Source organism: Stegodyphus dumicola, chromosome X1 (assembly GCF_044657685.1).
Source record: "Stegodyphus dumicola isolate Sdum_Otavi_A_Nest chromosome X1, ASM4465768v1".
Taxonomy (NCBI): Eukaryota; Metazoa; Arthropoda; class Arachnida; order Araneae; family Eresidae; genus Stegodyphus; species Stegodyphus dumicola.
In genome coordinates, this window is record NC_140780.1 from 110,116,232 (window position 1) to 110,138,631 (window position 22,400).

The 22,400-nt window shown below is 31.3% G+C and overlaps 1 protein-coding gene across 3 annotated transcripts in view; it reads right to left on the bottom strand.

The window, feature by feature from the left end:
• Positions 1 to 17,098, bottom strand: part of LOC118197634 (homeobox protein Dlx6a-like) — a 99,575-nt gene extending 82,477 nt beyond the window's left edge. The window contains exons 1-2 of one of the 3 annotated variants that reach the window (XM_085807637.1): positions 16,498 to 17,098; positions 1,637 to 1,756 (exon numbers count right to left, since the gene is read on the bottom strand). In XM_085807637.1, the coding sequence (XP_085663763.1) occupies positions 1,637 to 1,756; positions 16,498 to 16,825 (448 nt within the window). In that variant the 5' untranslated portion in view covers positions 16,826 to 17,098. The remainder of the gene's footprint in view (positions 1 to 1,636; positions 1,757 to 16,497) is intronic. The other 2 variants (XM_085807635.1, XM_085807636.1) reach the window with 2 other exon arrangements.
• Positions 17,099 to 22,400: the final 5,302 nt, after the last annotated feature.

Below are 22,400 nucleotides of genomic sequence, written 5' to 3' on the forward strand. Positions count from 1 at the left end.
AATGTGACTTGCTAATCTACGTTTTGTTTAGAAGCTTTCTGAGCATTCGCAGAAAAAGTAGAATATAAAAATAAATTTTAAATTTAATATCATGAAAGAATTATGCACAATGTAAACAGAATTCAGATATATGTGAAATGTGCTTTCACAAATTAAATAAATAAAATAAAATAAATGAAACAAACTAAATTAATTAAAAAGTTAACACACATGCATAAGTATATGTCAATGTGTTTATACATGTTTTTATACATATCCTAGTTTAAACACGTACTGAAAAGTATTTATTTGTTGCGTATCATTTTGTAATATTAGCATAAATAGTAGCCAACTATGAAGGTCACATTTATTTCTAATTGTTAAAGTTAAAAATGATTAATTTTTTCTTTACAAGCGAATTCTACAAGTAAAGAGCTCAAAATTCTGCATTATTATTTTCTTATTATTCATTAGATTTGAAATTTATTTAATAATGTATAAATAAACGAATTATCCGCAGAAGAGCAAATGTAATATATACAATTATAAATGCTTCTTTAACTTTAAGCGTTTATGAGATTTGTTAAAGCAGCTTATTATAACTTGGTTCGCTTCTTATGCAATGGTTTTAAGAGAAACTGAGTTTATTGCTTCTATATTAATTGTGTCTTATGAATAAATATGTATACATTATGATTTCCTATTAAAACATGCATAAGCTTTTTAAAAACGAAAATGAAAAGATAAAAAGAAAACACTGTAGTTAAAAACGGCACTGCTCGCACAAATACATGGAATCCCGCTCTCTTTATTTTAACCTTTTTAACACTAAAATATCCAGCTCTTGAGAAGTTAATAAAATACACGTTGTAAGACCCTGTTAATTTCAAATTACTATTAATTCATGCTTTATATGCACTTAATTTGAAATCCATTCGACCTTAAATAAAGTATTCAAGCTATATTATCACCATTGCATTCATTCTGAAGTTGCTAAGTTAAAATTTGAATGAAATTTTTATAATAACACCTCTAATTACAAATTTCTGTTTTTACTGAAAAGAATTTAAGGTTTACAATAGCTTAATAGTCATTAACTAACTCAAAATGTAACCGAAATATCAACCAAAATTCAAGTTAAAATGAGTTTTGGCACCTCGACTGATATAACAATATTTACATAATGCACATCGGCTGAAAATTCAACACATTACATTAATAAAAGATATTAAAATGATTCTGTATTCTAACGGCATGAAAACCTTCTGAAAAAAGATCACCGCTATTTTTCCTCCGAGCTAGGTCCTTATCAGAGATCGCGAAGATCACTCACTCACTTTGCGAAATGAATTGATTGATACAAACGAATTAGAAAATAAATTAATAAGAATGCATTAATAATCCGCAAAAAATATTCGTAAGTAATATTTTATAGCATTCTTATCCCATAATGACAGTTCTTTCTTTTTCATTATATTTTCAGGTTCTTAAAACTTTTAGCATCTCTAGTAAATTATAATTAAATATTTGAGAAACTGAGTGCTGTGAGTTAATTATTCATGAAGTGATGAAAATTGCAGTGGGTGTTCCATGACTAACTAGAAGCAGTGCCGTGTTTGCATATAGGTATTAGATAGGAATGGAGGTTCAGGCATACCTACACCCATGTCATAGTAACCAAGATCCCACTGTGGTTCGTCTTTAATTGACCGGGAGTTGTACTTGTATGGAGCACTGCCCATCATGCGGCTCTGGAGGGCAACTAGGGATGAGGTGGCTGCAATTAAGAGTGGTTCGTTTTACTATCAACGTATTATTGAATCACTACACAGAATACACCGCATCCCATTCAAACATCAAACATTTTCAGAAATAGGACTGAACGTTTTAAGCGAATCATAAAGAAATGTTAAAATAAATAATTCGTTTTAGGTATTTTGGGGATTTTTATCTTCTATTACATTTCATATTTTATCGGTTATTACTGAAATCATAAATATCAAAATATATTAGAAGAGATTAATTCGGAGCTCTAAGTAATATAATATCACACTTTAACTATGAAAGACTGGGGTAAGGTTTAAAATAGCAAATTATCTATATACATAAAACCAGCATTTAAAAATTATTCAACGATTTATTTAAATCACAGTTAAGGATGCAACATTTAACATACGTGTATTTCTTGAACTAACAGAACGTACAGTACTTTTTTTTTTTTTTTTTTTTTGGTTGTTTTTAAATCTGCTTTTTCACAAACAGATGATGATTTCGAGACGCGCATTTAATACGAAGAATTCTTCTACATGATATAATAATAATAATAATCCATAAAATCCATTCTTAAGTATTAATCAGTTAGATATTATAAAACGCCGGAGATTGGTTTTTAATGTTTGACGGTTATAAAGTATCATTTACTTTAAATAGGCTCAGTGTTTAAAAATAGATTTTCTCCCTTCTCTATTCCATCACCTATTTTGTTACATTAACCACTAAAAGATTATTAGGGCCACATGTAAATTCTGAATAAGTCCTTTCCTCAAAAGTAGAATAAAGAATTTTATACCACGTATTTATCACAGTATTAAATGCACTAGCAAATCAAACACGGAAATTCTAGTTGATACACGGATAGTTACTTTCGCATTGTTCTCCCCCTCCTGTTTTGCTATATGAATCCAAAGACGTTAAAATGTAAATTAATCTATGAAGATTACTTTTTAATTTTTTATTTTTTAAACAGTTAAGTTATACTTATTTAGCTTAATGCTTGCAAATTTCATAGTTATTAATTAAATAGTATTCAATGCGTTATGGGCGTGCAGTCTGCAAAATTCATGTAAGGCGAAAGAATAATAAGCATATTTTAAATATATTTTTGCAAGAATATCAATATGTTCAATTTTGCACTGAGATACTATCATCATGCAAGATGTGTGAAGTGAATTCACGTACATTTTTAAGTTCTCATCTGTAATCCTGAAGCTTGAATTTATTTTTCATCTATCTATTATTCGCTCTGATTCGTAATCGATATTATTCAAAACCATTACAATTAGATTTTGTAATAATTTTTATAATTTTCGGTTTAGATAGTCCCGTTTTGTGTATTTCTAAATATTGGCAGATTAATGTATTTAGCACCACACACCGTAAACAACTCACCTACATAAAATAAAAAAGGGCTCGGTATTGTGAAATTGTTTTTCTCGAGAAGAACTGGAAGTACATGTATAAATCGTAGGATTCACTTTTTTGTAACAGTTCAGTATAGCGTTTCAGAAAGTTGTTAAAAGATGCATTGAACAAAAATACTCAAATATAGAAAAACAATGATACATGCTCTATGATTCACAGAAAATTTTTTGGAAACTATAGACATCTGGAATTTCTAGCTTCACGTAACTTAGATTTATTGTTATTACATTTGATAAATTCAAATGAGCTTTAATAATGCTATCTGTTTTTTTCTAATTCCTTTTCTTTTTGTGCAATGAGCCTCATTGTGCAGTTGCCTATTACTAGCTTTTTAAGCTATCTAAGCATGCCTTAACTTATATAAAAAGTCTACAAACAATAATGTATCGGTGCTTCTACATTTCCAAGCTATTTCATTACAATATTTTAGAATAACATTTTGATATCCACTTATCTGAGTCTCATAAAAAGCTAATGTAATATTATCTACGACAAGAAATTTATTGATTCTATTTGCGTTTAAAATTATTTATGCAATAACTAATCTAAATCAAATTTTCAACGAGATGATAATTTCAAGTTTTGTTTGTCATGTGATGATTTGAAAAGAAAATTTACTGCTAAGTAAATAAAATCAAAGAATTAGAAAGAAAGTATATCCTTCACAATGAGACAGCTTTGTTAGACGCTTCGATATTGCCAAGTAGTGAAATGAGTGTAATTTTACAAAACCCATTTATCTCTCTGTTCCTTGATTAAACTGTTGTATAATTTTGTGATGCCTACTTGCACAAAATGGTGTTTATAATTTTTTTCAGAACATTTTTAAAAAATGTATTAAAATGTTAAAAGTGTTCCTAGATTAAAAAGTTAGTAACTAAATTGACTATAATTTAACAAGATATTTTTAAGCTGGAAATTAAAAGACTGAGTTTTTTTCCCCAAACCTGGTAGTGCTTCACCGAAAAGTCAGCTCTTTCGACAGGAGCAAATCTCACGATCAGTGTTACATAAAATTGCTCATAAATATTAATATTTAAGAGTAACATTTTTTATGAATGAAGCTTGCCCCGAGTCAATTAAAAAATTCATCTTTGTAAAAGCATATACATATATGCATGGCAAAAATTAAGTAGTTTTTTTAAACTATTATACCCTCTGCTAATATTTATCAGATAATTTATATTTTTATGCGTACAGACAAATGTATGGAAATTAGCTGCGTTATTCATTATGCTGCCATCGCATGACAATATTTCGCTCCCTAAATCATTCCACTTTTCGGTCTTTACTTAGTCATTTTGTTTTCTCTCAGCTCATCAAATTGTAACTGAACGATACATTGTGAGCGAACTACTTCCACAGTAGACAATGAAACTGCAGTTTGCAAAAAGCAACGCACTGAATGGAAACATCCTCTCGGCCGTGAAAGAAACGTATCGAGACTGTGAAATGATATTCGACCAAGAAGACATCTCGACATAAAGTACCACACAATAGTTTCGGACTTTAGCGTGACATTAGTGTTTGACAACTCTGGCGGCCGCCAAGCTCTAATGAGGATCAAATCACGTGAATGATCTGTGCGTGACTTAGATATTTTTTCACAATCGTGAATCGTACTGATCAGTTTAAAAAGATTACGTCTGGCTACTGTCTTTCTTTCACTCTCACTTTTTTCCTATATTATAATACTGTTAAGAATAAAGAAAATACCATTAATATGTTAAAAAAGCAAACTGGTTGATTCGGTAAACGAAGATGATTTAATCCTTCCTATAAAAGTCAAAAGAAGTTACAATTTTGGGATGAAATGATAGCAATAAAAGCTTTAAGTAATAAGTTTTTTTACTGTAATAGGTTTTGTTTTCTGAGAACAATATCTGCAGTTTATTTAGTATTTCTCCGACTCATAAATTGGTTACACTTGTTAAAAAGTATAACGAGCATAGAACAGCAACTGTACTTTTATTGCGTGTAAAGAGAATAAATAAAACAACTTTAGCGTAATTCTTACTCATCAAATATGGTTTTCTTTAATTAGCTGCATGTCACGAAAGCTCCTTTTCTGCATCAGAAGCGTTACCGATAAAGTTTCGTATTTTAATTGCGAAAATGAAAATTCTATTATTTCTTGCTTACTTGTATCCATTCAGGAGTTAACTTTGATACAAAAGAATGCCCCTTATTTAAGGACAGAGAAGAAAAGGGGAAAAGAATGCTGCTTCAGAGGTTTTATTATATATTAAACTTATTATATTAAATTATATATAATGCTTTGATCATATTATTACATCCATATTAACGACAAACTTCGCAGTTTAGAACTAAATCCTAATGCTGAGGATTACTATGAGATACCGTATTCGTACAATATTCGATAGGTTTAGAATATACACTAATCTGGTTTATAAAAGCACAGATAACAGCTCAATAGGTGGTTTAAATTTTTTAAAATGCTTAATAAATATATTGTTTAAGAAAATAACAAGACTTCAAAGCTCAGCTATTATGCAATATTGTGAAAAATATACTTTCCCTTTACTAAAACGAAACACATCCTTTATGATATTTAGATTAGTTTCAGAAGAATTTTCTTCCACGTGTGCAGAGGAATTTTTCACCAATACTAAATAAATAGATAAAAGTAAAAATCTTCAGACTTTTTTTAAAAATTTATGGGCTCATCTGAAGATTTAGTTTAAATTATCTGTTTAAAAATTATTCTCTACAGACACTGATGATCCCAGGGAGAAGGGTGTAAATACCGGTGTACTCGGACTCTGGGTCCAACTTCCAATACTGATTTGAATTTTGAAGTCTTTTAGAGAGAGAGAGCCCTGTCCAGAGCAGGGTTGCAACTGAATTTAGCAATCCTTTAGGCAGTCTGAGGTTTCGAGCTCACAAAAGACTTCAAACTAAACCAAACCTTAACGATCTCTCACATCAACACTCACTGGTGTCTATTAATGAAATCCCATTGTTGCCTATTCTAGTCTTTGAGGAGTGGGGTGATAGGCTTTCTTCAATAGTGATCAGTCACAGCTTTGACGTTAATGGTGACTAACCAAATTTCATTCACTTTCCCTCTGGGACTCCTGGGAAGAAGCAGTCTCCGTTTGTTTAGAATGAGGGGGGTCAAACTTTTTCAGAGAAAGCTGTCAACAAAGAAGTAGAACATTACAATCTCCCGCAGAAAAGTCGCGTGCTCAGCGTAAGCCACAACTCTTACAAGAGATATAGCACTGATAGGTAGGTATGTGTTTTGTATCGCAACAAAGCCATCGAAGGAAACTTGAGCCCGTTGTTTATTTTCCAACAGTAAACCTTCTTTCTACTACATCGCTTTTCTTCCACACTTTATGTGGAATAACTATAAATTATGATTTTAATCACCTAGAGCTTTTTTAATAGAATTAACTTTCAACTGAAAACTGCAGGAGCTCAAGAAATGCGTCTTGTATTTAAAATTCAAATTTCAGAAATCAGAAAGGTTATTTACGTATGATCAGACGGTATTAACTTTAAGTCCTCTAACATTCTTTTCGTACCCATACCTAGATATAAATATACAAATTAAGTATACATATAATATACATATAGTGGCTTTCCATATGAATCACCCAGTTATTTGAAATTCTTCCACGAAGGCGTCATTTCCAAATCCAGATAGCCCTTGAATTCCGTGCCTTAGTTATATAACCAACCATTCATGCATATACATATATTAAATAACCGTATTAAAAGCTAAGGGGCCACCGCAGGGACATTTAAAATGAACGTGATATTGACAGTAGGAATTAGTTTTAATAATGCTGTCTTTATGTACGTTTTCTCAATTGAGGATTAATTTATTTCACAATCTTTAAAAACTACTTTTGGCTTCATCGATTGTTATTTAACTCAGGTATTAGATTACAGATGCTTTTATATTTCTGTAAGCATATAACGTAACGTTAAGTATGTATTTACATATATATACACGTGTGTGTATGTACACAACCATATATCACGCACATACAGTGAAGAGGGATACAAAGTTTAAATAAAAACTATAAATAATTATTCGTCCACGTCCTTTCATTCTTTTTCTTCAGTGAAAATTAGTTTAAACTTGCAAGTAGAAACAATCCTTATTCATGATTTTCAAGTAAAATTCACTTAATCTCTTGTTTACAGATGTCAAAATGACATTTATCATTGTTTATAACGATCACCTAAGCAGCTACGTGAATATGTCCGAAATAGATCCTTTTTAAGGAAAAGCAGCATTTATACTTATACTGTTTGTATAATTTTTCGTTCAGAAACAACTTTCTGAAGAATGCTACCGTACATTAAATAGAAAAAAATATCTGCCACCACCGTCACCCCAAAAAGTAAAATTATATGAACACGTTAGATGTAAAAGCGCATCAGTTGCTTTATTACTAATTGCTGAACCGACTCAGTTTATTGAAATAATATATAAAGCAAAGCACTCTATCATTTTTCTGTATCAAGGAAAGAAGGATTAGAAATTTGGAAGATACTAGAAATAAAAGATGCTTCAGTTAACCTGGGATATCATTGGCACTTAATCGGTAAACTGCTACAATATTAAATATGATATAAAATGGAGTGAAAAAGAAAGCTGTGGGGAAGTTAAATCAATCTTTTTTGCGTAATCCTCCCCTCCGGCTGAAGTAAAGTTCTTCGAAATATAGTTTATCTAATATTTTACCGAATAATGACTTGTTCCCAATTTCCGTAAATTTTATCAGATGGACTGGAGCTTTGAAATGGTTTGTTGAGTGGTTGTTCAAAAACCACGTGTTAATATCTTACTCCCAAAACTTTTCTTTTGATCACAGACATAGGATTTCCGCTCTTTTGACATCATAATTACCCTACTTTTCTAATTTTGTTAAATTTTATTAAATATTAAACGCCTTTGTAACGTTTGTTTTTGAAGATTTTTTCTAACTTGTATTTTGATTCTTCTCTATAAATCATGTTAAATCCTTGTAAAACGACACATTGTATAGTTTACGAGTTTTACGAACCAATTTTCATTTCGCACCTAATTCATTATCTGTACTTTGTAATTTTCTGTTGTCATAATACTAATGCCATATCACTTTAGATGAAGATTTTCCTTTCATCTCTTTACCAAAATATGTTAATTGTCGTTTAGTACCATGAACTGATATTTCTTTTTTCTAGTAGTCCACATTATATTATTTCGTTAAATTTAACTGTACATGTGTGCATTAATCCATACTCGTGTGCTAATTTGTTGCTCATAAATACGGGTACAGTTAGCTTAATTAACTGGGAGGAGATTAACCGAGCCCTTCTAAAAACGTTAAGTATGTTTATTGCGGAAAGATGAAAAAGGGATATCGATCTTAAAAGAAATTTCTGCCAAAAAAACAAAAAATTTTCTCGCCGTCTCTTTTACATGAGTTTGAACTTAATTATATTATCAAAGTTCTGTTGTAAATATTGCTCTTGAATGCCATAAACCTAATATGTATGCTAATTTGTTGTTCATAAATGCAATTACAGTTGGCTTCCAATTAATTGGGTGTTGATTAACCAGATGGAGGATTAACAGAATCCCTCTAAAAACGTTAAGTTTGTTTATTGCAGAACGAGAAAAAGGGATACCTATCTTCAAAGAAGAAATTTCTGCCTAAAAAACAAAACAAAATTTTCTAACCGACTTTTTACGTGGGTTTGAATTCAATGATAAAATATTGCTCTTGAACGCCATAAACTTAATTTCTTCATTTCGAACGATGTTTATTCCCTCATTATTCATTGTGTAGTCTCTTTGCTTTAGACACTGCCTTAAATATATGTAACTAAGAGATCTTATTCGCCAGGTTAAACTGCTAAAAGCACACTTAAATTCTTAATAATATTTTTCGATTAATTATAATATTGTTTGTTTTTGTTTCGCATGTTTTTAACTGTCTTTGACTCAGTTTTGATTTTTCATTAACGTACGCGTCTTTCCCGTTATAATCCTGATTAATCGGAAGACTAGTATGATACGCATATAAATACACATTTCATTTGAATACTTGAACGTGAGAGCATATACTTGAGTACGCATTCATATGCAATTATTACAAATATGGAAACGTGCTTTCGCATGTACGTAGCTAGAGAGAAAATAAGATTAGAAATTATATAAGTAATATATAAATGTTACTATATAAAAAGAAAAAAGCTACATTACTGTAAAATAAAAAGTCTAGGTTTATTTGAAAGAGCAAGAAGATAATTTATACCAAACAGCTTTCAATAGGAATGAGGTTGTTAAAATTTAATTCTTTTTCTGAGACATCTTGAGCTATAATAGTACAAAATTCCAGTTATGATTCTTTAAAAAAGTTCATGACAAAATTCTTAAAATCAAATTTTTTCACGAGTTTGTTTTAAATTGTAATTTTGCTTTACGAACACTCAGAACTCATACAATGTATAAAGTTAATAAGTTCATCAGATGAGTAGCTTAAGAAAAGTAGTTTTAATTACCCTTTCAAAATCACTTGAGTCAGATCCTTAACAAGCACGCAATTAATTATAAACTAAAATGCCCCACCAAGCTTCGGTTCAACAGTTGCGGTAAATAAATGTATATGCTATGGTAATATAATCTGAATTAGTTTTATAACGAAGATGAGACAGAATATAGAGCAATATTTGTTTTGTAAGATGTAACATAATTAAGTAAGTAATATGTGTTTAAAATAGTTAAGGAAGAATTTTGTTCTCACTGAAAAAATTAGTTTTAAAGTAAAATATTTTGATTTAATATATATATATATATATGAATGCTTTGAATAAGTATGACTACAGGAATAAAAGAATGCGTAAGTAATTTAAGAAGCAGAGATAAAAAGCTATAACACTCATATTTATTAAAGTTAATTAAAGTTAAAAACAGGAAGAAAAATATGAAAGCCGCGAAAACCCATGTGTAGCAAAAAATACAAATAGATAGATACATGTTCGCACTCGTGTACACGTTTTTAAAGAGATAGTTTTAAAAGAATACAATTGCTTTTAGTCATAAATATTAGTAAATAAAATTCCACAAAGTAAGGGAAAAACCAAATAATATACTTAAGCAAATATTTAATGCCTAAAAAATTGTTGATTAAAATCCACATATATTAAATTGAGGTCACAAATTATTTCTTGACTAGTGGGAAGATATCCTGGAGTTTTTCATTCCACTCTGCTTCTCTCTGTGTGTGATATAAACATAAGCCAGTTTTCCTTAAAAAATTTTGAACCCCTTAAGTAGGCATTTCTTTGGTACATTGTTAAATTCAAGAAACATTTCTCTCATCCATTGTATGTTCGACATGAATTTGCTATCGACTTTTGAAAAAAATTTTCTCGCCAGGGAGCCTTTATCGTAAGTCAAAATTTTCCATACTTTTATTTTTATGAAATTAAAAGGGCATACAGAATGAAAAACATGTGAATCTGATAAACCGTGACTTCATTTCTTGGTTTGATTAGCTCCAAAAGATTTAATCTTCCTTTAAAAGAGCATAATTAAAATAATTTGATTAATTCAAAACTTGCTACAATACTTTTCTCAGAATTTAAACTTGTGCATGACTTGTTGTTTGAAATATAAATGAAGAGAAAATTTATCATTAGAAATTTAGGTAAAAAAAGAAGTATCGGCTTGTAATTTTGCTTTAGCCTTTTATATCCTTTAGATGACAGAGTTTACAGTAGAAATTTTCGCCCAGAATTAAAAATTAATATCATAAAATTTCCAACTAAAAAAGAACTTGTTAATGCAATTTTTTAAAAATTAAAGGACTCAAAATAAATTTAAACCTAATTCGTGGCTGAGGAACGGTAAATTTTCTTTTTCATGAGTAATCTTTTCATGCTTCACTGAAGACATAAGCTTTTTTTCAATGAAAATACTTTATGAAATTAAGGCATCTCTTATGCAAATTTTTTTATCGTGGATTTATGAGTCATCATCGCTCTCGTTTTAAACTATCGTCTCTGTTTTCCCGTCCCCCCTTCCATAGTCAATAAAGAAAGTAAGTGTCTTAAGTCAGTAATATGATTCTAACCATTGTTCGTTACTTGCTAAAATTTTCTCAACTATTTTTACATTATACCTGATCTGATTAATCTGTTTTCGATCGAAGTTATGCGGCTTAGAATTAATTTTTAAATCATTATTTTTTATTCTATGGAGTTTAATTTGTATCTAATGATGTACATGAATTCTGAAATACTATAATTCATGATTTCGAGATCTCATTTACATTAAAATGCATTTTTTGCTTCTTTCTCATGAACTGCGTTTCTTCACTGAGTTTCTTTTCAAGGAAAAAAAAAACTGGATTTTTTTCCGGAGGGGGGAGAGGATTGGAAATTCATGCAGTATCTCTATAATCATTTTGTTAAATTCGTTTCCGCCTTAGATTCGTTTACTGTATCTGTTGAATGGCTTGTAACAAATTTAGAAGAACATTCTACAATCGTTCGAGAAAAGTATTATTCTAAACACATTTCAATTGTTTAGAATAATAATTAATTTAAAGTGTCAAAAGATTCCTCTTCTATATTTAAAAAGAAGCTGTTACCGAAACTTTAATTACATTTTATCTAATAAATTACCTCTTTTCAATACATCATCATAATCCCTATAAAATGAACTTTGCTTTTCGAGGTTTTCGAAACATATAAACACTAGTTAATGAAGGAAATAAAGTATTGACAGACTCGCTAATGCTTAACTGAAATGTTTTTGCATGTATATGTCACATTTTCGGGTAAAATTTAAAAAATTATTGATTCTTAGAAAGATTCTGAAGTTTCTTTTTACAACTAGACTTTGATATTAGAAACACAGTTTAAATTGGCTAACCAGAAAAGTTCTTTTATGGCTTTTCTGGAAATAATAATCAGTGCAAATAATGGAATAAATGCGAAACTAAATCATTTATGCTTGAGTAAATGTAAAATATAGGGGCAACAGTAAATGTAAAACATACATGAATTTGCAACCAATCAGAATAAATCCTACTGGCTTAGAATACCTCAAGAGGGGAGCAGAGGCAATATTCGAAATCAAAACAACGAAAGAATATTTTCCATACCAAAATAAATGAAAAATAAAAACAAGCACATTTGCTGCTAATTTCTTTATAATTTCATAACAGTTCAGTGAATTACTTTGGGGGATATTACCAATACTAAAAAATATATCTTTTAGACTTAACTATCAATATATTATCAAAGAATTTGAGGTTTATGATCTTTTTGCCACTGCTTTAAATGTCTTACAACGGATTTTTTTTTAATCAATTAAATTTGAATCTAGTCAAGATGAAAGAAGGCAATATGTTCGAATAGGCAGATAAGGTAATTATTCCATTAAGTGAGCCTATCTTCATTTGTGACGGAAAAACATAAAACAATTTGACGCTAATGGAAAAGGGAGATAGCTGAAGATTGTAACTAGACGATGTAGAATTCCTATTCGTTATCCAATAATAGTTAAAATCTAGGTTAAATGGATTTCGCTTTTAAATGAATCCTTGCCCTCACATTACTTACAAATATTTTTAATTCCTCAATATTTGGAGATTATAACATAAAGCCAGTTTCAGGTTGCCTAAAAAATTTATATTAAATAATTTTATACTATCTTAGCTAGAATAAACATCCATTTTTCGAAAATTAATAAACAAAAGATATTTTCATAGAAAAAGGCAAAATCAAAATTCCTAACAATATATTCAGCATCTGAAATTTTCTTTTTGTAACGTCTGAGGTAAGTTCATACCTACTAATCACAGTTATTTTTGGACTATATTTGTTTGATCTCAGTGTTCCTCCATCTCCCGAAGAAACGTCGCTTAAGCCGATTTCCATTATCTCCCAAACAATCTACCCCGGTTCGCGTTAAAGAGATAGTCGGACAAGGGCAATCAGATTTACCTGTTACGGAATCCATATTTCTGAAAAGTTCTTTAAATGTTTGAAAAGGGATTTTTATGCATAAAAATATAACCTAATTTCGAAATACTCATAAATAATTTCGGAAAGAAAGAGAGATGGGTAATTTTAATACATTAAGAAACTGCAGGACATGAAACTTAATAGGTTTGTAAAGTTCTGAAAGAGAAACTGATAAGCTGTTCTGATAAGAAACTCATATTGCAAATGAAAACAATTAACTGTCAATAGCTGCTCAAATTTTTTTAATTAACAAAAAAAAATAAATAAATAAATAAAATAAATCCCACCTTAATAATCCGGAGACACAGAGAAGAACCCAGTAAGCTATCTTGGAAATCAAAGTACAAGCTCTTATTTATCGCCAAAGGTACTGTTAATTGCAAAGTAAGTAATTTGGCAAACTGCATGTTTTATGTTACGTTTCACATTACAAAGTACAAAGCACATGTACAAAGTTCTTTTGATCCAGAAATAAGGGTTTACTTTTTAGGTATAACTATTTTTCTTTAATTTACGAAATTACTTAACTTTCTGTTTTCTATTTTTATTTCCTTTCTTTGTGTTTTTTATAAGAGAATACCAGACATCTTTTGGAGCCATAAATAATAAAATTTAAAGAAATTAGTATATCAGTACCAATCTAATTTAGAATATGAGAGATAATTACGTTACCTAAATAACACAAGCAATTCCTTCAATTCCCACCTGTCTTTCAGTTTGCCTGCTTGAAGATTTTGTGCATAGTGTTTCGAGCATTTTGCAATTCTTTAAGCTTACTCTTAATTTTGAGTCCCCTTTCTCATTTAATTGGAGCTTGGTCTCGTATTATCTGATTAATTTCTCAAGTAGTAATGGTTGCAATAAAAAATATATTAATTAAATTACAATAACATAATAAATTAATTAAACTAAAATAAAGCTTGCATATTTTTCAGTTCTTGTCTACTTTATGTGCAACTGAAGAGGAAATTTCTTGTATAGTTTCAGATCTCAAATGATAACTAAAAGAAAATGCTGTGTTTAAAATTTTCACCAAACGTAAACAATTAAGCTGCCTTTTTGTTTCTAAAATCAGGGTAAAAACTGAAAAGTATCTTCAATTTCTATTACTTTTAGAAATGGCTGAAATTCAGTTTCACAAATTTAACTGTTCACTGTAAAGTTTACATTAGGCTTCTGCGACGTTTAAGACGCGAAGAAAATTTTTATCCCATTTTGTCTAAATTTAATTGATGAAATGTATGGAACGTATGCAATAAAACCTCTGTATAAAACCATTCAGTAACAGATAATGGTGCATACGTTTAACGGATAAGTTGGTATGTAAGCATTTATTTTCTAGCGGAAACAAAGTCTTACATAGCGATCATACGTCACCACTTTACACAAATGTATGCTTTATATATATTAAAAAAAAAAGTTACCTGTTCTACATGTGCTTCTCAACTATCAGTTAAAAATAATCTGCTAACTTTTTAGACGAATCTTTTTTCCCAAATCCCGAATGATCCTTTTGGCATTATATCTTTAGGAATGAGGAATCAAGTATATTTTCTGCCTTTCTTTTTGGTAAACAGAGCGCTTTATAAACCGATTTAGTTAGAAATTGTGAGTAGGAGAGAAACCATACCTAATGACACATTTTAAATGCTAACACAAAATTGAAAGCTGACTTAATCTGAATTAAACTTGAAGTGTAAAATTACAAAAAGATATGTAAAAAAATTATAAATGAACATAACAGCTACAATGATATATATGCTTACGTGTTATTTTCCTCGCGGGAAAGGGGAGAGGAGTTAATATCGCTTTAAGAGAAGTAAATTAACTGTCCCACCAACATCTCTTGGAGCCCTATGTTTATCTATGTAAGCATCTATGTATCCACATTTATCACCTATTTATTTTATAAGTGCAGACGTAGATTTGTTTAAAGATTTAGTTAAGATATACTAATCATATATATAATAAATTACTAATTATGAATATAATTATAATTAAATTCGTATATAGTAGTTAGACAGGCAGATATCTCGAGATTATATACGATGTTAATTTAAACATATCAACTATTGATAAATCAACAAATAAATAAATACATTTAAAGGATAAACTAACATTCGTAAAATTCGGTCCTATAAATTGACCCAAATTCACATGGGCATAAAACGGCAAAAAATTCAAGCGCAAGCTTATTTGTTAAAAATTTAAAACGTATATACATTCAAAAATATATTCGTGAAGCGTAAAGTAATTGACTGATTTATGGAACAAAACTTCCTTCAATGATTTATGAACTTCCTTCAATGAGTGTATTTTCTGAAAAAGAAGAATTAATGACTGATAGCTTCCGCATATTAACACAGAACTTATTGACTGATTTTTAATTATCGATAATGAGGTACCTGAGGCAATGTTTTGTAATCCCGTCATAACGGATTTTAGGTATTATCATGTATAACACAAAACATTAAGCAACACATACTTTTAAGAAATTACACCTATTTCAAAATTTGAAAGGGAAGTTGACTTTTTCTTCCTTTGTTTTTTAATTTGCGACAATTGGCATGTAAACAACCTACATGAAAATTTTTTACACATTGTTTGGCGACTTTTTTCAGTAACATAGAGAATTTATTACTATTATTACACTTGTTAACAAACAATGCATTTGTAACGAATTTTGTCTAAAAGACAGAATCAGGGCTAGAGATATGCGTGAATTCTATAAGCTACTTTTAGAGACAAATAGAATAAAGTCAAAAATTTATGATAATTATTATCAAATCATTCTTATTTTCTCTGACTGACAGGAAGGCTCCGTTAGCAACAATGTTATATTAGTAAAAAGCACCTAAAAGCCATTTTCAGTCATTAAATAAGAAATTCGACCAGGCTTGTAATTGATTAAGAACATGACAGTCATGCACATACGTTTCATAAATTTTGTGTAACTTAACCCTCCTCATTCACACACAGTTATTTCATCATGAGTGCTGCTCAAATATCATAAAAATAGAGAACATAACTGACGCTTATCTAAAGTGCCACTTAAATGAAACAAACAAAACAAAAAGGGGGTATAGAAATACAGACAGGAGAATTTTTGATTCAAAATGACTATTTTTGATTCATAGACAATTATTATAATCCTTGTTACTAAAAGTAGTTTTTGAAAATCCATGGAAAGGTTAAACATTGAAAAACATTCTTTACTATCACTTGGAATATGACCTAACACTTAGAATATGAATACAGCAATTACTTGTGGTAAGGATGAAACACGTGTAAATAGATGAAAGTCAAATGACTTACCGTCTCTAGGAGGTGATGGACATGGAGGACAACCAGGTACGTTCGCCGGGTAGGTGCTCAGGTATGGATGACTTGGATGCGAGTAGGTGTTATGGAGGCTGGTGTTCAACGGGTTATAGTTCATAGGGAAAGGGTTGGCTCCGAGGGGCCTCGGGTTATGCGCCGAGGCGAACACGGCCTCGTGTTGCGACGGCTGCGTCGAGTAGGTCGAGCGGATCGGGTACGCTTGGGCATGGTGGGGCATTCCGGCCAGCCCTTGCTGTTGAATTTCCATGAATGCTGACTTGTTCGTGCCGTCTTGATCAAGGCCGTCCGCTGCACCAGCCATGCTGGAATAGGGGGCCGAAAACTCTGTAAAATTCAACGTGGTGGCGGTTTGGTGGAGCACACCGGGTCTAAGAGAGACTTTTTTCTTTGTTGTTTTGTTTAGAGGCGATTAAAAATTCTCCCAGCGCGACGAGCCGACGAACGTGCTGCCTCTCGCGCTACAAAGGAGCAAGTACTTAACGGCGGGAGAAACGGCCTCGGTCCCAACGCCACGATGAATATGGATGAAAGCACTCCGCCGTCTCCGCCCACCGACGCCGCGCCATTGGTGCCCGTCGTCCCAAGTCCCGCCCCAGCCTGTCAATCAAGTCTGCGACTGCACCGCCTAGCCCTTCTCTTCCCTAGGGCAATTACTGGCTACTAGGAGAGCCCTGCTTCCCCTCCGGTCACAAAAGTGAAGTGTATCTGATAAAGTGAAAATAATGCTCATCAACATGCACTCAGTTGCACCTCAGCTTCTGTATCTAGCTTAATTTGCTTGAGCGCACGTCGCAAAAACTTATTTATTGCTCAGAGCTTGCACTCGGACCATGTCGGGAATTCATCACTCCTCGATCAAATGGTTCGCTTTTCCTAATCCAATGACTAAGTAACAAATGAGTGTGTGGAACTTTTATGCTTGCACTATTGTTATACAATTTCAAAATACAAACAGATGAATAAAAATATTACTTTTTATTTGAAGAAAGTGGGCCATTTTGAATAATTTTGAAGCTTACCTGTGAAGCATGCACCTGTTGTGCGTTTAATAAGCTTACCAGGAACCACAGAAAATGCATTATTAATAAGCCTTTATTAATTAAACTTTCTTTGACCATCTACTTGTCTTGGCAGGGATGAAGTATTTAAAATGACGCAATTAATATCGATATTTACTTAAAATATCGATATTATCGAGAGAGAATATTCTTTGGGTGTTCTAGTTATCTGCAGGGCACTGATCAGTAGAATCTCATGCTGCCGAGTAACTCTCTTCAATCGTGGGTAGATCATGAATCTTGCAGATTAGTGACATTTTCCTCTTCCATAGCGAGTAGCGGTTTTCACATCGGGAAACGAGGCACTTTTCCTAGGTCTCTACTTTAAAGGGGGCTTCCACATCCTCCGATTATTATTATTATTATGTTTATTATCCCCCATCTTAATGTTATATTATTTGGTCACTTTTAAGCCTTCTATACCGGGTTGTTCTAGGGAAGGGTTTTGCATCATTTACTTCGGAAAATGCATCAACAACAACATTAGAAAATTAACATTGTTAATATTCAAAACAGAAATAATAAAAATTATTAATTTCTTTTGAGTTGCTTAAAAACCAGAAAAACGTAGAGCTGGTATCTATGAGTCTTGCTAAATCTTCTTATTCTTGATGTCTTATGTAAATAAAATAGCAATGTAGTTAAACTGAAGAAAATTCTAAAATAGAATCTTAAGCAAATAATCTGAAATTGCACTTCTTACTTGAAAAACGGGTTAATCATTATAAAATGTTAACTTAAAAAAAAAAAAAAAAAGTTTTAATTATTTTGAATTTAACTTACGAAAAAATTTTGTAAATTATGCCATAGGTTAATATTAAAAATATGTACTCTACTTAAATTTGAAAGATTCAACTAAGAATAAGTGAAAGTATTTTTACATTCAGGTAAAGACGTGAAATATGTAAATTATTTTACAATCGTTTCTAAATTCCCACCTAAAAAACTTCTCACAAACTAAGGGAAATAATAAAAAAAAATATATATATATAAAAAGGATATGAAACCACATGTTTAAAAGGCGTAAAACGAATTATCCATGTAGTAATTCTTTTGCAGGGATGAATCTATGTGCTTAATGATGCATCGAGAAACCTGTTATGGATTTTGATTTGCTTTCCGTTTTGAAGGCTTCTTTGCTTTCGACGTGTTGAGCTGAAAGGATTAGAAAAATGAACCGATTCATAGATTTCTCTGGTGAGATAAATCTTCCCATTATAGTTCCCCCCCCCTTTAATAAATTTTTTGACTTTATCGGATGCTGATAAACTGAGATCTTGTTTTACACGCTGTTTCTTTGACTCACGTAAATGAAAGCAAAAGGACTATAATTTACTCACTTTTCATGGCGTCTTTTTTTTCTCTTGCAAGAGAAAAAGTAGAGTTTTCGTAGGACTATTTGAATAATCTTTTTTATCTTTTATATCGGAGAAAATCTTTTCTTTTTTTTTTTTTTTTTTTTTTTTTTTTGTTTGTTCCATTTTAGTACTGTTGTATTTGAATTTTTCTTGCAAGCACACGATTGGATCATTTTAAAGGCGTTTAATTTCTTAACTCAGGCCCTTCATGTCTCATAATTTTACTGCAACTCCAACCCACCAGCCTCAGCATGACTAAAGTTAATACAGGTTGAACAAACTTATGCTACTACGATTTTATTTATAAATTTATTTCACATTGAATATAGTCCAAAAATGTCCATGGATATTTTTTAGTTTCCTAAGATGGGCTATAGAACGTTAGCAGTAAGCCAAACGGCAGGAAATAATGGCCTGCAGGAAGTAATAAACTGGTGAAAAAAAGAGCTTCTTATAAGTAGCACGTATCCTTCAAATGTTCATGTTATGGTAGAGGGTTCCGCAGCAACAAGCTTATTTAACTTTTGATAAAGCAAAGTAAAGAATAAAGAAATGTGAGAAATATTAAATAAAATCGGGAAGTTCTGCAAACAAAATCGAAGGAAGATTGAAAAGAAAACGTTACACTACGTAATGACGTTGCGAATGGAGGGGAAAAAGAAATTTGTGTAGTGCGGCTAATTTGCTTAGATTAAGCTCCACTTACTCCTAATGCTGCCTATTCGAAATGTTCCGGCTGATGAATCTTTACCCGGAGAAATATAGCTAATGTGACGCTGATTAAGTTACTCGTTTAACAGACTTTTCTGCAGACCTATCGAGATGAAGTAAGAGCAAGAGCTTCGGATAATCCACCTTGTAATATTCCTTCGCAAGGCGTTAAAAGCCGATTACTCGTAAAGTAAATCACGGGAGAGTTCAAAGGCTCTTCTCTACTGCTGGGTACTTCACTCCGTGAGCCATTCTTCAAGGGCGCGCGCTCGGCTCCCCGTGTCACGTGACCCGTCAGTTGGGCCCTTCGTGCTAGCTCAAGGTAGTTATTGTTCGGTAATCGCGGCGATTCAATAGCGAACGAGAGCAGAGGAAGGGGGGGCGCCCCCGCTGTTCCGAACGCTCAGCACCTAACCATGAATACTTGCCATTTCATTTCACGACTAGATTATTTTCCCATTAACAACCGAAACACATACTTCGTGTATCACATCTCCACAAAGACGTCAATGAATTTAGCACAAAGCTCAAACAACGTCGCGTCGTCTGATGGGTGCAGGACATCTAATTACGTCTCAGCTCTTTTTTCTTTTCTTTCTTTTTTAGATAGGAACGACAATTAACGCTTTGCAAGTGGGGGAGTTGGGAGTGTATTACTTAACTTAATAATCTAAAATACCAGCTATAAATATATGGCTTTATACAGCTAGTGACATTTGATTGCTTAACTGCACTGTGGGGTGCAACTATGTAGTTAACACGTGATTTATCACATATTCTCCGGAGAAAAATTGTTTTCTTTGAAGAAAGGGAGAAAAGTAAATTAAAGAAAAATATTTACGCACGGAAGATATATATATATATATATACAAAATTTGTCATCTGATTTTTAGGCCCCAGTTTAACATTCAAAATGTGTTATAAATTAATTAATTATTACTGGTAATTACCGAGATAAAAAGAATTTCAAAGCTTTTCTTCGTGCACCAAAAATTGTCTCTTAATCTATGCTTCGGGTACCACTGGTATAGATATTGATAAAACAAAAAATTAAAAAAAGAAAATAAATAAGTAAATAAATAAAAAGTTGAGGGTAATAGAACATTCTTTATTCCCATAATAATGAAATCAGAGATGACAAGTGAATTAAAAATACTCTAATAATAACCTTATTGCAATTGAAAAGTACCAAAATATTACCAAGAAGCACATTTTGTTTTTAAATCTTACACTTTATTACAATAATGAGCAATGAGGTGACATAATTCGAGAAAGAGATGTAATTTGTAATGTCCCAGTAATATGTTCCTTGTAGACTAATTAAAATTCTTTTTTTTTTTTTTTTTTTTTTTTTTTTTTAAAGAGGATTTTTTTTCAGTATGTAAAAAATTCGCCTTTCAGTTTTTCAATAAAATCATACATTTTACAGTGACGTGTACTACATCGGTGTTAAGGTTGTATGATACGCTGAAAAATTCTCCTTTTCATTGTTGTAAATTAGTTTCTAAATACAACATTATGGAAATCAAGTTCCTAAATGCATCGAACGCTGAAGTCCCCAGTGCTTAGAAGATGAAAATACCAGTTTGTACTTCCCTGAATATCATTGGATACAGAAGTCTAAAACTAACCATGTCTTTGTCGAAAACCTATACCTCTAAAATCGTGCTTTAGTGTTTAAATAGCTATACATGTCAAGTATTTTGGAAATTATATGCAATGAGTGTTTCTTTAGAGTTTCTGCCTTTTTCTGGACATGAAATTAAAAAATTTTCGAACGAAATTGAAAAATTAATTCTAAGCATTGTACAGCACAACATCTGACCTTGGTTATTTTACTTAGTTATTTATTTTATTGTATTTTATAATAAAATAAATTCTATTTTAAAGCAATAAATTACATTTCGCTTATTATATCTCAATCTTTCATCAGTTTAATAGAAATACTCAACCGAGAAACAAGAATGAGATTATCCATTCTACAGTTTTCTTTGTTCGGCTGCTTGGAAACATAAATCGTGTTTTCAGTCACACAGAAGAGGCAGTTTTCGTACCCACTTGGTGTATGAAACCTAACTATGAACTACAATAGATTAGCTGAGAAAATCTCCTACAATGGCACCCCATATTAGTAAAATGCCATCCTGGATTTAACTTACCCATCAATTTCTACTTAACATTATTTCGTACCTTTAAAAAAAAAGTCTAAGTTACTGCTTATCACAATGAGAAAATTTGTCAGAGCATTGTATAATTTATCAATATAATCAGTCTACAGTTTTTTAAATAAAGTTCCATGTATTTTTAAGCATTCCTCCTCGGAACTCTTAGATTATATTGTCTAAACGCGAAGCCTTCCTTTACGCAGTTGAAAGTATAATTGAGGCGAAGCTTAAATCTTTCATTTTAGTACTAGATTTATTGCAGAAAATGCAACAAGGAGAAACAAAAATGAATATTTCTTCTCAATTCTTTAACAGAAAGCAAAAGAATCATCAACTTGCAACATTTTTTTTGTTTTTTGTTTTTTTTAGAATCACAGGCGATAGATAGTTGCTAATATGTGGATAGCCCTTTTATGTTCCTGTTTCTCGTTCCGAAAACCAATTTTTTTCTCAGTTTAATTTGCCCGTTCATACTGTCAAATTCTTCAAACTCAGTTTCTGAAAATTAGATAAAAAAATTAACAGCACAAGGACTAAGATTATAAACTTAACTTGCCAAACTCTTTGAAATCCTAGGCTGTAAT